The sequence below is a fragment of the Salvelinus sp. IW2-2015 genome, unplaced genomic scaffold (genome assembly GCF_002910315.2).
Source record: "Salvelinus sp. IW2-2015 unplaced genomic scaffold, ASM291031v2 Un_scaffold1899, whole genome shotgun sequence".
In the NCBI taxonomy this organism is placed as follows: Eukaryota; Metazoa; Chordata; class Actinopteri; order Salmoniformes; family Salmonidae; genus Salvelinus; species Salvelinus sp. IW2-2015.
In genome coordinates, this window is record NW_019943260.1 from 161,611 (window position 1) to 177,109 (window position 15,499).

The 15,499-nt window shown below is 40.2% G+C and overlaps 1 protein-coding gene and 1 pseudogene across 5 annotated transcripts; one reads left to right on the forward strand and one right to left on the reverse strand.

The window, feature by feature from the left end:
- Positions 1-1,662: 1,662 nt before the first annotated feature.
- LOC112072353 (T-cell ecto-ADP-ribosyltransferase 2) lies at positions 1,663-8,612 on the reverse strand. Of its 5 annotated transcripts, none has more exons than XM_024139756.2 (5): positions 8,456-8,612; positions 6,501-6,533; positions 5,968-6,055; positions 2,864-3,570; positions 1,663-2,719 (listed from the first exon to the last, which is right to left on the reverse strand). In XM_024139756.2, exons 3-5 carry the CDS (start codon positions 6,025-6,027, stop codon positions 2,587-2,589), a joined length of 900 nt encoding a protein of 299 aa, XP_023995524.1. In that variant the 5' UTR covers positions 6,028-6,055; positions 6,501-6,533; positions 8,456-8,612; the 3' UTR covers positions 1,663-2,586. The 5 variants fall into 5 exon arrangements, with proteins under 5 accessions (XP_023995524.1, XP_070295866.1, XP_070295865.1 ...); XM_070439765.1 differs by having other exon boundaries at positions 8,362-8,612; XM_070439764.1 differs by having other exon boundaries at positions 6,501-6,605; positions 8,362-8,612.
- A 1,113-nt stretch (positions 8,613-9,725) lies between these two features.
- Positions 9,726-15,343, forward strand: LOC112072349 (probable E3 ubiquitin-protein ligase HERC3; annotated as a pseudogene).
- Positions 15,344-15,499: the final 156 nt, after the last annotated feature.

The window sequence follows — 15,499 nt, forward strand, 5'->3', positions numbered from 1 at the left end:
ACAACATACACTTAATATTACTTTCTTGGCTACAGTATACATATCTCCCTGGCATATTGCATCATTTATGCAGCAGCATACAAGACATTTTTGGACTCACCTTGTTGTGCTGTGCTCACTTGAACAGGAAGGTGCCGCGGCGGTCCTTTATGGGCAAATTTTGTCATCAAACTTTGTCATCAAAGTCTGGCATTCTCTGGATTTAAGGTGCTTTCAAGACAACTGGGAACTAGAAGAAGAAAAAAGGTTGAATCATGATGACGTCAGTGATCTTCAGGTTGTAGCTCTAGAAAGAGGCCCAAGTTCCGGATTTACAATTCCAAATTGGTTGAAAGTTCAAAACGTATTTTCCCAGTCGTAGCTCGTTTTTCCCGAGTTCCCAGTTGTCTTGAATTCACTAAAGTCCGATTTTGTAGTTCCGGGGTAACAGTTGTTTTGAGAGCGGGACAAATCATGCTTCATTGACTGTTAATAATATTAAATTAGTTAAAGAGACCCTTAATCTTAGACTTGGTACAACACAGCCACTCCACTAAATAGGCTAACAATTTTTTTGCAATGCTTGCAGTTTGCGATTTCCAACTTGTTGTGAAATGTTTATGTCCAATGGCCGATGAGCACCGATACGTTTTATCTATCATTTCATTATTTCTCGTCATTTGACAATGATTAAAAGGGATTTGCTGATAGATTGTCGAATTGATTTATGAGGATGACTGCTATTATTAGAAAAAAAGGGGTGAAAAGTTGAAACCATAATTCAAATCACATCTAATTTTATTAGTCACATACTCCACATACAACAGGTGTTTCACCTTACAGTGAAATGCTTACTTATGAGCCCCTAACCAACAATGCAGTTTAAAATAATAATAATATATATTCATATATATATATATACGAGTAAGAATAAGACATAAAAGTAACAACTAAAGAAACTTCTTAGAACAGTGTAAGTTACGTCAGTTAAACCAGGACCTCTGCGTATTGATATTTGCACCACAGTTGTAAGGCAGGCTTGACCTCAACTCTTCTTTGCAGAAACCCCCATGTGCTTCAATGAGGCAACACTCAAATGWATWGTTCTTCAATTCTGGTCCAGGGGACAGTGTGTGCAGGTTTTAGTTCCAGTCCAGTACTAAAACATCTGATTCAACTAATCAAGGGTTTTATGATCGGTTGATTAGTTGTATCCAGTGAGCTGGTGCTGGGCTTGAACAAATGCCGGCACAACATGCAGGTTCCAGGATAAGGATGAAATATTAGCCAAAACATGTGTTGCTCCAGCTGTGATTGAGTCAGTGCAAAAACTTTGTAACTAAGACCTAAAGGCTAGTGCTACTGTAATTTTGAGCATGGCTTGAGCTTGGAGAAAGGGCACTCTCTGTCCACATCCCTCATAGGTATGACAGTCATTTCCCCTCAGACATATTACACAACCTAAATATTACGAGGTCATACATACTGTTTGTCTGGACTGTCAGGTTATGAGCCTTACATCATTAATTCAATGTACATGCTTATCACCCCAATGTTTGTAAAGTCGTTTCCAGCTGGAGAAGCTTACAACTTTTAATTATCTAATCCATTTAATAAATCAATCACTCCTTCCCACCCCATCTCAATGGATATATACCAAAGGTGGACTATCCAACACTCAAAAATGCTCAACTTGTTTCTTTATTCGATAACAAAACAAGAGGAAAATTAAATTACATCTATGAAAACTGGACACCACRCACAGTCAATTGTTGTGATACCAAAATATTTGCTAAACGCATAACATATTGTTTAAAACATCTTATCTAATATTATCTATTCACCATGATCTTTTTTTTTTACAAAAACAATGAATTGCAAAGAAATGCATTTTTCAAGAGAATATCATTATGCTAAGAGGGGTTTGACAAGAGGGGTTTGATGAATATCTATGTGTCTGTGTGCACTGATATTACATACAGGCAAGTGTGTGTGTGTGTGTGTGTGTGTGTGTGTGTGTGTTTGTCCTTTTCAATAGATGCAGTGAAGAGGTCAATGGAACTCGACCAAAACAATGGAAATGCCATGGAAACGCATGGAGGAAAAGATGCCGTGGGGGAAAGATCCAGAATCTCCTCAATGGCCACAAGCAAAATTAGCCTATATTTAGGCTATTGTTTATGTGTGTTTCACACTATGTTGAGGTAAGAATCAGAGTATAATGTTGGTATGGATGTCAACCTGAATACATGTTGATGTCATCATCACCAAGAAACTGCATTACAGTTAAAAAAAGACTTTGACTACCACCATTGATTTCTCTATGTTAGCTATGCTACCAGTCTATACGAATGGGAGTTAGCCTTTAGCAGTCACTTCTAAACCTGAAATGGGACTACTTTTAAATGTTATGCCGTGAAAACAGACAGATCCAAATCAAACTTTAGTAACCACATTCAAGGCATGTTACAATACATCAAAAATGACGATTTGACAAATATCTATTTTGTTAGATTAGATTGGTTGAATGTGCGTCCTTCTATCCCCCACGGTCTGCGTTCCATTGACTTCTTTACCACATCTATTAGCATTCAACACTTTAGTTTATCAGAGATCATCAGTCCTGGTGATCAGGGAGATAGAGAGAGATACAACCACAAGAACAGACAGGCTACTGCCAAGCCATTGAGTAGAGGAGCCTTTGGGGATGATTGATGGAGGACTCGTACTTGTAGGAGATCTGGTGAGACAAACAGACAAAGAAAGACTTTCATTCTCCAAAGAATAAGGTAGACATTTTAAAAATACTTGACTCTTGTGTTGTCTACACCTGTTTGGTAGTCTAATGTTGTCATATCTTTTCGCTTACATAACATGTCCTCACCTGGGGAAGAGGTAACAGTCGCGGATGCTGTCAATGGTGTGAGTCCTTGAACTTGTCAAAACGATCTCTCTGTACTCGTGATCTTTATTTCTTACATTGTTTACCTCAGCCACCCTAAACACCTCTGCTGGGGATATCAGCTGATCAATGCTTTCTGGGACGCAACTGTACTCATCCATGTTGACTACAGTGCAGGAAGTGATGTTGAAAAGGATCCCACTGTCTGAAGCAACTTCCTCCGCGTCGGAATGTTTGGCCTTGGTTGAGGTAAACCTCCCAAATCGCACTTCTGACCCTACTTGTGCCTCATACTCTTTGCTTGAGCCACGAAACACAGTTTTGCAGTTCTCTGTCTTCAAAAGCCTCATGGCATCCATTAGAAGGAAGTGGAGGGATTTGAACCGGAAGTTGCCGTTATAGACAGTGACATTCCCACCCTGAGTCTCCACTGCATTGTTGAAAATCTTTCTGAACACATTTCCCCCATGTCCATAAGCCACCAATGCATCTGTGTGTTGCTTGACGCCACCCGGGATTAACTTTGTACACGGCTTTGCCTGCCAGGCAGAACGATACTCTTTACTGCCTTTCAGTTCTTCTTCCAGCAGACCCCCTCCCACAACCTTCTTCAACATCTGCTCCCGACAGTGAGTGTACTGGTCATCCACGGCATTAGGAACCATGTCCATTACCTTTGCCTGAGTCACCTGTAATAGTAAAGAGAATTGTTACCCTTTTTAATACAGGTAGTATCACAGTGTAACAATATATAGGCACTCAACATTTTATGACAATACAATTCTAATTTGCCAAGTTCAAATTCAAGCATTTTTCAAATGAAGTACATCAAGGCCAGTTTCCCAGACCAAGAGTAAGCCTAGTCCTTGACTAAAAAACATGCTCAATGGAGAGTCCAGGAATAGACTCACTCTGGATCTGGGAAACCGGCCCAGAAGTCTGGTGGTGTAAAGTACTTAAGTAAAAATACTTTAAAGTACTACTTATGTTGTTTTTTGGGGTATCTGTACTTTACTTTACAATTTAAATGTTTTACAACTTTTACTTCTATTTCACTACATTCCTATAGAACATATTGTACTTTTAACTCCATACATTTTCCCTGACAACCAAAAGTACATTTTGAATGCTTAGCAGGACAGGAAAATTGTGAAATTCACAAGAACTCGTGGTCATCCCTACTGCCTATGGTCAGACGGACTCACTAAACACAAATGCATCTTTTGCAAATAATGTCTGAGTTTTAGAGTGTGCCCCTGGCTAAACATACATTTTAAAAACAAGAAAATGGTACTGTCTGTTTTGCTTAATATAAGGAATTTATTATTTATACTTTTACTTCTACTTTTGATACTTAAGAATATTTTAGCAATTACATTTACTTTTGATACTTAAGTATATTTAAAACCAAATACTTTCAGACTTTACTCACATAGATCTTTTTCTGGGTGACTTTCACTTTTACTTGAGTAACTTTCTATTAAGGTACTACCGTTCAAATGTTTGGTGGGGCACTTAGAAATGTCCTGTTTTTTAAAGAAGCTAATTTTTTGTCCATTAAAATAACATAAAATGTATCAGAAATACAGTGTGTAGACATTGTTAATGTTGTAAATGACTATTGAAGCTGGAAACAGCTGATTGTGTTAGCTAATCCAAGTTTATCATTTTAAAGGCTAATTGATCATTAGAAACCCTTGCAATTATGTTAGCACAGCTGAAAACTGGTGATGCTGATTAAAGAAGCAATAAAACTGGCCTCTTTAGACTAGTTGAGCATCTAGAGCATCAGCATTTGTGGTTCGATTACAGGCTCAAAAATGGCCAGAAACAAATAACTTTCTTCTGAAACTGTCAGTCTATTCTTGTTCTGAGAAATGAAGGCAATTCCATCGAGAAATTGCCAAGAACTGAAATCTCATACAACGCTGTGATACTCCCTTCACAGAACAGCGCAAACTGGCTCTAACCAGAATAGAAAGAGGAGTGGGAGGCCCGGTGCACAACTGAGCAAAAGAGACAAGACATTAGTGTCTTGTTTGAAAAACAGACGCTTCACAAGTCTCAACTGGCAGCTTCATTAAATACTACCCGCAAAACACCATCTCCAAGTCAACAGTGAAGAGGCGACACCGGGATGCGGCCTTCTAGGCAGAGTTGCAAAGAAAAAGCCATATTCAGACTGGCCAATAAAAAGAAAAAGATGGGCAAAGAACACAGCAGACAGGAACGATGGAAAAAAGTGTTATGGACAGACAATCTAAGTTTGAGGTGTTCGATCACAAAGAAGAACATTCGTGAGAAGGAGAAAAAAATGAAAAGATGCAAAAGAGATTAAAAGACGCCATCTGTCAAGCATGGTGGGAGCAATGTGATGGTCTGGGGGTGCTTTGGTGGTGGTAAAGTGGGAGATTTGTTAGGGTAAAAGGGATCCTGAAGAAGGAAGGGTACCACTCCATTTTGCACGCCATGCCATACCCTGTGGACGGCACTTCATTGGAGCCAATTTCCTCCTACAACAGGACAATGACCAGTCCATACGTCAAGCATGCCCAAAACAGCTCAATAGCGGTTGAGATCCGGTGACTGTGCTGGCCACTCAATAGACAGATACCAGCAGACTGCTCTTCCCTAAATAGTTCTTAGATAGTTTGGAGCTGTGTTTGGTAAGACGTTCCCATCAAGCCAATCCAACTTGTGGGAGGTGCTTCAGGAAGCATGAGGTGAAATTCTTCAGATGATTCTCAACAAATTGACAACTAGAATGCTGAAGGTCTGCAAGGCTAGAATTGCTGCAAATGGAGGATGTCTTTGACAAAAGCAAAGTTTGAAGGACACAATTATTATTTCAATAAAAAATCATTATTTATAACCTTGTCAACGTCTGACTATATTCCTATTCATTTTGCGAACTCATTTCATGTATGTTTTCATGGAAAACAAGGACATTTCTAAGTGACCCCACATTTTTAACGGTAGGGTATCTATACTTTTACTCAAGTATGACAATTGGGTACTTTTTCCACAACTGGGTTCAATCAATTCAATCTTACAACAAAAAAAATGTGTTTGGTCAAAACTCTTACCCTGTGAGAGAGCGCAGCAACGAGGATCAATATGATTATCTTCTCTCTCTGGCCCTGCATTTTCCCAGCAATGGCTGCCTTGTGTGTTCTGGTGACCAATGAATGAGGGATTGAGAGGAGATGGGACAGATCAGAGATGAGAAACAAAATTCAATTGAGAATAAATTACATTGTGAGGTTATAAATAGCAAACAAGAATCTTAAATTTACACAGACACAATTTTACTGTATGTTTTACAACATTTAGGGTCTTTCATAACAAAATGTCCAGGCAATGTTTAACTTCACAAATAGTACCCCTTCTCACAGGTATCATTCTGAAAGTTGACGCATCTACTACATAGATATTTTCAGTGTGGTATGTTCCTAGACTCAAGTGTAAGTAGCCTACAGCTGTTTTAATTGAGTAAGTTCTACTATTAATCACTCAAACTATAGGCCTACAATTCYCTGRTATAAAAGGCCCTAAKACCTAACAAGCATAACAMGGGACAATCAAAATAATACATGAAAGATAAGATTTGGACACATACCTTCAGAGTCGTGTGGTGCTCTCCTTGGGTAGACTAGATAACAGAATGAGAGAATATCAGTGTGCCTCTCTTCGGGGGCGTTTGCACATATTTTCCACTCACTCCCTGATGACCAAAAATGGAAGGAAACCGAGGTCCTTATCTTTACAGAGCAACTCCCTTCCCTTCCTCCTGACTGGAGGAGGAAATAACAAGCAAAAAAAGTATCATTCCTTATACCGTAGTTTGGGTTGGCAATGGGCCTAGTGCAGTTTTACCAAGCCGTGCAATGSTTCTCAGTAGTGATTTGGGGTTTTGCCTGATACAAAAAAATCTAAATTAAATGAACAAACATACAGAGTCAGACTCTGGAAGTTGGACAGATAAGAGRGTAACATTGGCACTGCATAGGGCCACAATATGAGATACACATTTTACTAATCAGTTTCGGTTTTAATTAGAGTAGATGGGAATGAAATAGAATCGACGGAGTTGTTCGACTGAATCATGAATCGAGGCATCTCTATCTATGACACAGTCGGCCAGTAATACCTTAATTGGGGAGGACAGGCTCATAGTAATGGCTGTGTATTCCACACATACAATTATCCCTCAGTCGAGCTGGAAAGTTCAAACACAGATTCAACCACAAAGCAGGGATGCAAACTGGTGAGGTCCAAAAAAGGTGACACTTTTTGTTGTTGCATTGAAACATGCAAAAAAAAAATCCCTGCTAGGGGGAAATGCAGGTTTTAACTAATTAAACAACAAAGAATTTAAACTACATGATCGGTCTCTGTGTGTAAAATATTTTTTTTGCTTGTGCCAGCAAAAGTGAGAAAGGAAAGGGTGTGGTGTTCCTTCCACATCTACAGTGGCATCCAGTTTAAACCAGGCCCAGCTCAAGCTACTCTTGATGCCCGAATCCACTTGTTTAACAAGCAACGCCACATTTTCACCTAATTCTCTCATTCTGAAAATTAACCACATAATGTAGAGGGGAAACATTAGTTAACAGATAGTGGTTAGTTAACTAGTTAACATTTCACACAGATTGCCAGGGTCCAGTAAGCTACTAACGCGTTATAACTTGAGGAACGGTGTTGTGTCGTAAATCGAGTGAAGAACAGAAATCTCAACTAGCAAGCAAGTCGCAGCAAGCAAATCGCTGCAATGAAGAACACGAAGGGGGATGAATTCTTCATTGCTGCGACTTGCTTGCTGCGACTTGCTTGCGAGTTGAGATTTCTGCTCTTCACTCCGTTGTCTCAGTTTAGCCTACATTTCACAGATTTTAGTGGCAGTTTTCGGTTTGACAATTTGTTTCAAGTGAATGTGTCAATTCTGGCTTGTATGGCACCCTGAGAGAACCCCCCACCCCCTTCAGCGCCCGCTCTCGGGGGCGCCCCCTTGATGCCGCCCTGGGTGGCTGCCCATGTCGCCCGTACCTCTATGTTTAATATAACACATACATTAATTAAACATTTCGGTTGGCTTTCCTGCCGTGAAGTTTGTTTTATTGAAAGTATTTGACTCTGATGTGTGCCACAGAAAGTATTTGACTCTAACCACAAAATTAAGGAAGTTAGAAGGGTGGGGAGAATTCTGGCAGGGGGGATTTTTCGGCACAAGGCAGGAGTCGTATACCAGTTTAATACTATAGAGGAATTGGTTATGGTTACTAATGTTTAGCTCACACGAGTTAGCTGTCTGATTTTATTAGCAAGCTAATTTTCACACCATAAAACTTAATTATTTATCAGATAAGTTGGCTAATGTTGCTTACAACATTTCTCTGGCTAGGTAACGGAGAATTCGATCCACCTAGCAAGATACTTAACAGTGCTAATACTTGTTCACTTCCCCAGTTTTTCTCCCTCACCTCAACACTTCCAAAAGCCAGTAGTTTTTCGGTTACAGCTCATGAAGTACGCTTCATCACCTTCTCACCCGGTCTCCGTGGTCAGGCTTCTCACCTAAAGTTACCTCTTCGTTATCGTTCAGGGGACGTGCTGCTGTAACTGACAAGCTGACTTTCCAGAGGCGCGCTGATGCTGTAACTAGTAAAGTTGTTTGTCTCCTCTTTCTTCAGTAGCGTGCTGCGCTGCATTCTGCTGTTATGTAACGATTGGCTGAGCCTTCGACAGTAGTGAACACAAAGTGTTATGTTTGGAACACCGATACAAACACATATAAGTACCACTCTCCATATTTTAATGTTATGGTATGCTTGTAATATACTACCGTAAATTTTGTTGACTTAGGTCATAAAGACTGGATTTTTCAGGATAAAAAGAAACGGAATAGGCAAAGGCAATCAAGCAAAGGCAAATCCTAAGGAAAACCTGGTTCAGTCTGCTTTCCACCAGACACTGGGAGATTGAATTCACCTTTCAGCAGGACAATAAGCTAAAACAAGGCCAGATCTACACTTTATTGCTTACCAAGAAGACAGTGAATATTCCTGGTGACCGAGTTTGTTTTGATTTACATCTACTTGAAAATCCTATTGGCAAGGACCTTAAATGGTTTGCTAGCAATGATCAACAACCAATTTGACAGAACTTGAAGAATTTTGAAAGAATAATGGCAAATGTTGCACAATCCAGGTTGAAAGCTCTTAGAGACTTACCCAGAAAGACCACAGCTGTAATGCTGCCAAAGGTGATTCTACAAAGTATTGTCTCAGGGGTGTGAATACTTATGTTAAATGACAACATATCTGTATTTCATTTTCAATAAATGTGCAATAAAATTCTAAAACACATTTTCACTTTGTCATTAGCGGGTATTGTGTGTAGGATGGGTGAGAGAAAACAAATATTTAATACATTTTGAAATTCAGGCCTGTAACACAACAAAATGTGGATTAAGTCAAGAGATGAATTTTCTGAAGCATTGAAGCCTAGCCAGAATCCGACTGGAGTCATTCCTTGGAAAATCAGGAGAGATCGCATAAAAAAAAACTAATGCCAACAGTTTTATCTGAGTGCACAAATCAGTATGCCTACCTACCAAAGTCCAGCACTACTACCGCCCTTGTTAAAGCCACACACTCCTGGCTGACAGCTACAGATTCCAAAAAAACAACAATGGTGAGGGTGTTACTTGCTGATATGTCCAAAGCCTTTGATTGAGTAGATCACGCAAAGCTCCTGCAACATCTGTCTGACATTGAACTGTGTCCAAGGTTACTGGCCTGGCTCCACAGCTACACCACAGGAAGAATGCAGAGGGTGATGGGAAATGGCACTTTCAGCCCTTGGTCAGAAGTCACCTCTGGTGTGCCACAAGGGGGCGTGGTTGCACCATATCTGTTTCTCCTTCACATGTCCACCTGAAAAGTTGTCTTTAGTGACACTCTGGACACTGGACGATGTAGGGCTGTCCCGAGCCATACTATTAACCAGCACCAAAGAGGACATTTCCATGGGCTTGGAGGCAAAGCAGCTGGAAGAGTGGGCCACGTTCAACAACATGCTCATGAATGGGGAAAAGTCTGTGGAAATTCGGATATGTTATTTCTAGAGACCATCCACAACCCGCACCACTAATCCTAGAAGGACAGGAAGTACCAGTGGTAACAACAACTAAATATATTGGTTTTCATCTAGACTCTAAACTCAGTGGTGACACACATGTGGAGCAGTCAGGGAGGAAGGCCTCAAAACCCCTGCACTTTTTGAATGGTCTTGCCAGAAAAGACCTTCCCACTGAAGATCTGGTCACAGTCTATACTATACTGGTCAGACCTTGTCTGGAATATGGTGGAGTGCTGTTAGTTGGATGCAGTAAAAAGCAGCAGGRCCAACTAGACAGGGTGCAGAGGGCCTTGAGGATCATCTCCAGAGTTGGAGCAGTCCAACCACAGCTCCCCTCACTGCAGAGCAGGTGAGAGCAGGCTGCAGTGTACCTGGTGAAGGACATGCAGACTCTTGACCATCCACTGAATGATCTGCTCCTTCCAAAAAGAGGTAACTGCACCACCAGGCTCCTGAGAAACAGCCACCAACTGTCCTGTATAACTGCCCGTACGAACCGCCTGCGAAACGCCACTCTACCCACTGCTATCAGACTGTATAATAACTCTAGCTCTTAAATGGTTCTCCCAAAAATAATATATTTTTTAAATCACATTTTAATATTTCAATTTCCATCATGAAAAATGTCCTGTTAATGTGTTTACCACTTTTCAATATTCTATGTATGTCACGTATTACGTGTTATTGTATTTTAAAATAGTGTTTTTGCAATGATTAGTAATGGTAAATTCTGCATTTCCTTCAGTTTTCATCTGTGAGCAAGAATAAATCACTCAAACTCTTCATTACGTTCTCTCTCTAGTCGGAATGCTGCTATGCCACGATCAGGACAGTGCGGAGCCGGCGAGAGATAATTGCTCGGAAAACGTAACCGTAATTATCCCAACTGACAAATCGAAGAAGATTGAAATACTGCAGTTGTTAATGAATGTTCGTTTTTTTAGTCAGCATGCTCGGCTAGGCAATCCTATAGCAGCCCATTGGATTCCATGAAAGGGCGATGCCTAGCGTGGTTGAGTAGCTCTACAGGAAGTGTTGTGAATCCAATATGCTACTTCCAGTCAATATAGACACCGTTATAGTGGGATGATAAATAAATAACATCGTCGCTGCAAGTTAGTTAGCTATGTTTTGGCTGTAGCGGAGTTGCCTTGGCGTCTCTCTCCTCCGTCCTGCGCTCGCACCAATCTGTATTCCTGTTCTTCCGCAGCTGCAACAATAAAGTACACATCTTCTCTCGCATAGCTGTGTTCAGGTTTAAAACGTAGGTTTTTTAAAACCACAATGTATTTTCAAATATCCGGATATCAGACAAAAATGAATGTTACTATTCGAATAGTAAAAGTATTTCAAACTACCATCCCTACTGTCTGCATATGTTATTATATACCTATTTACCTGTTCAATTGTCATTTTAATTCATGATGGACATTGATTATTTTAGAACTTTTATGCCTTAGGAGTTTAGTACAACTGCCACGCTGGTGTATAGTATCATAACCCAATAATTAAAGCAATTTTAGTATTTTCTGTACTCTTTGCCTGGTCAAGTCAGTGTGCACCCTCCGCAAAATACTGCTGACAGTTCTTTTTTGAAATGATTATGATAAACGTGAGCTTAAAAATGAAGTTTGGTAATTAATTTAACATCTGAAAAAAACAGCAAATATGAGGCAAGTCTCTGAGGCATTGGACAAGGCCAATATTCTCAGGTGGGATCCATTCCATAATGATACATTTATATGTAGTTTACCCTAAGAAATTGTCACCCTCTCAACAACTGTAATCCTGTACAATGCTCTCACTGTATGGTTGCTTAGTTCTGATTTCTGTTCAGATGGTCAGGTGTTCACATGGGGTCAGAACACCAGCGGTCAACTGGGTTTGGGGTGGGGCGAGCCCAGCGCCATGTCCCCCAAGCCCCTGAAGTCTCTATCAGGGATCCCCCTGGTTCAGATCACTGCAGGGGGAGACCACAGCTTCGCTCTGTCCCTTTCTGGAGCTGTGTTCGGCTGGGCAAGAACACCGCCGGGCAGCTGGGACTAGGGGACACAACAAGTACAGTATACATTACACAATAGCATATGTGTTGACTCTTGTTAAATATATTTAAATAATCAAGGTCCAGACCGAAGACCATGAACAGTACATTATTTGAAACAGGTGTGTTAGTGCTGGGTTTAAACAAAAGTCATCCCACTCAGTAGCTCTCTCAGGCTGTAGCTGGGGACCCCTGATGTATCTATTATCAACCACATTTTTTGGTGGTTGAAATTATGTGAAAAAAATAAAGTCAAGTCATAAATGGGCCTTTATCTGTCTAAAAACTATTTTAACCAGGATGAGAGAGCACAATGTGTCGTGCGTTTGAGGGTTATGTGTTGTAAATAAATAATTATAAAAAATAATATATAACAATAACAATAAAATGAACCCATTTTTCTGTAGACAGACATGTCCCAGCTCCTGTTGATTGCCTGAATCTGAAAAAGACTGTTTTGATTTCAAGTGGAGGAGAACATACTGCCGTTCTGACAAAGGTTGTATATCTGTCTGACATAATTACACTTTTCTCTATCATTTGAACTAAATGTTGTTTGGACCATACAATATGTCTACATTTTATGTGCGTTTATTTATATTGYTGTCTCAATGTTCGCTGCAGCCAGCGACTGGAACGAACTGCAACAAACACTCAAACTGGACAGTTTTATCTCTTCATTTAAATACTCAATCATGGYKACTCTTACTGACAGTTGTGGCTGCTTTGCGTGATGTATTGTTGTCTCTACCTTCTTGCCCTTTGTGCTGTTGTCTGTGCCCAATAATGTTTGTACCATGTTTTGTGCTGCTACCATGTTGTGCTGCTACCATGCTGTTGTTGTGTTGCTACCATGCTGTTGTCATGTGTTGCTACCATGCTGTGTTGTCATGTGCTGCTGCCATGCTATGTTGTTGTCTTAGGTCTCTCTTTATGTAGTGCTGTGTTGTCTCTCTTGTCGTGATGTGTTTTGTCCTTTATTTTTATATAATTAATTTATATTTTTKATCCCAGACCCCGTCCCCGCAGGAGGCCTTTTGGTAGGCCGTCATTGTCAATAAGAATTTGTTCTTAACTGACTTGACTAGTTAAATAATGTTGAAATAAAAAACAAACATAACAAATAAAATGTTTTAGTTTTTAGTTCCCTGGAAATTCGTATTGAAACATCCTCATTAAAGTAGAGGAAAACACTATGATAACTGTCTGGGTTGATTTTGTTCTAGGGAGGTGTGGTGTTCACATATTAGGCTCAGGCCGCTATGGACAGCCTGGACACAACTCTCTCCGAGATGAACTAACACCTCGAGTGGTGGGGCAACTCTGGGGGTCAAAGGTGACCCAGATAGCCTGTGGAAGGTAGGTTACCTTATTAGAACATGATCTGGAATTGACAAAATGTGACACAACCAAAATTGATGTAGGACTGTTTTGGTTATTTTCATCTTAGCATAAGACCTTTTTAGAATTCATTGTTGGATTGAGAAATGTTTTTTCTGTCCGTTTGCCACATTAGACACCACACATTAGCATTTGTGGGGCCCTCAAATAAGATCTACTCATTTGGGCACGGAGAGCAAGGGCAGCTGGGAAATGGAGTAAAGATGTGATCAGTCTGTGCCCCTCCAGTACAACTGCCAGGTAAACATTAATTTATGGTATAACTTTAAGCCAGAGTACACACATTTCAGAACAGATCAAACTTGAATAAAATTCAACACAACAAAATGCTTATTTCAATACTCAACTAAAATAAACAGAGTTAAAACATGAAATAACATTAACTTGATAATCAACAATTTTTGTCAACATTTCAGACCAGATTTTTGACCAGAAATTGAACACATTTTTGCTGAGGAAACCATTCCTTGCATTGTGCACTCTTGGTCAGGTATGGACACAATCTATTTGAAACAATGAGTTAGCAAAAACGGACATAGTTTGTCCTTGTACTTAACATTGCTGTGATACGTTTGCATCACATTGTCATCTTCCCAGGAGTCTGAAGAAAGTTCTAACAATCTCAGGTTCAAGGTGTGGGCAAAGTGACACAACAAGCTTATAGATGAAGGAATCATTGACCAAATGGACTCGGAATGTGATTTCAAAGTCTTTGAAAAAAGACAGAAGTAAGTATAGATATAAGTAGACTATAATATTTACCGTTGTTGTTATTTCCTTATTTTGTTTATGTACGGTCACATCTGAACTGAAATTACTCAAACTTGTAATTGCAGGGAAATCACAAAAAATGTTTTCTTCTCTTCATTGTTTAAATGGGAGCTTTCTTGATAAAAGGTAACAGTATTTAATATTGGTTCAAATACATGATTGTCTTATGTTTGAAATATTACATTATCAAAGAATACTGATTTAAATATGGCATAAATATTGACAGTAATTTATTGCTTTTATTAGTTGTGACAAACATTACCAAACCTCACCAAAACAGTCTGGTCTGGATTTTTCACTCGTCCGAGGCGCATTCCGGAAGCTGGCGAAAAAGGGCAAAGTTTTGACTGAGGTATTTTGTGAATATATTTATAAATTGATATGTAATCGATCCTTTTCTGACATGTATCTTGAACGAGGGACGATTCACACACCTCTTTCATTGCACTAGGTTGAAGCTGTTGTCCAGCACACACTGCTTCCCTCCCTGTATGAGGAGCCCATTGGAGTGGAGGGCTTGAGGGTCTACCTGGTTCTCCCTGAGCTCCTCAGGGTCCTTCACAAACAGCACAGAAGTACAGATCTCACCGAAGCCGTTGCTGCTGCTATCCTCAGACTGCACCCCGACAAYCTGCAGGTCCTCGGTAATGTTGCCGTCCATTTCAAATGTTTAAAGTGTGTCACCCCAAATTCAACTAATCAACAATAACGTAGTCATAAATCTGTTTGTGCTGTAGAGAACTTATTTTGTCCTTGTTCATTTGCTGTCTGGCAGATTTAGACTAGGCTAAATTTACAAAACCATTGGTAATTTGAATCAGGTGTGGTAGTGCTGGGCTAAAACAAAACGTGTGCACATTGGGGGTGCCCCTGGAATGATTGTGAAGTAGACCAAATTCTATACCCCCACAAAATGGTTTGAGAAAGTAATCTGTGTGTTATCATGTCCTGTAGGTGACTGCTGGTCCTCATTGAAGCCATCTGTCATGACCAAGCACATTGGGGTGTGGAAGAAGGCCCTGTCGGCGATTCTGAGGAGTGAACATATTCGACGCACTCGTGACCCTGGGATCAAACACCTGCTCCAGGTCCTCGGCCATCTCCACAGAGTCAGTGTCCATGCTTCTCTGCTCGTACTGTCAATCCATTTATAATGCTGTTTTCCCATGTTGACCAATCAACTTCAAGGACCAATCTGGTGCCAGGGTGGCAGTTATTTCAATGCAACCTATTTAGAATCGATGAGACCGTAACTGAGATTTGAT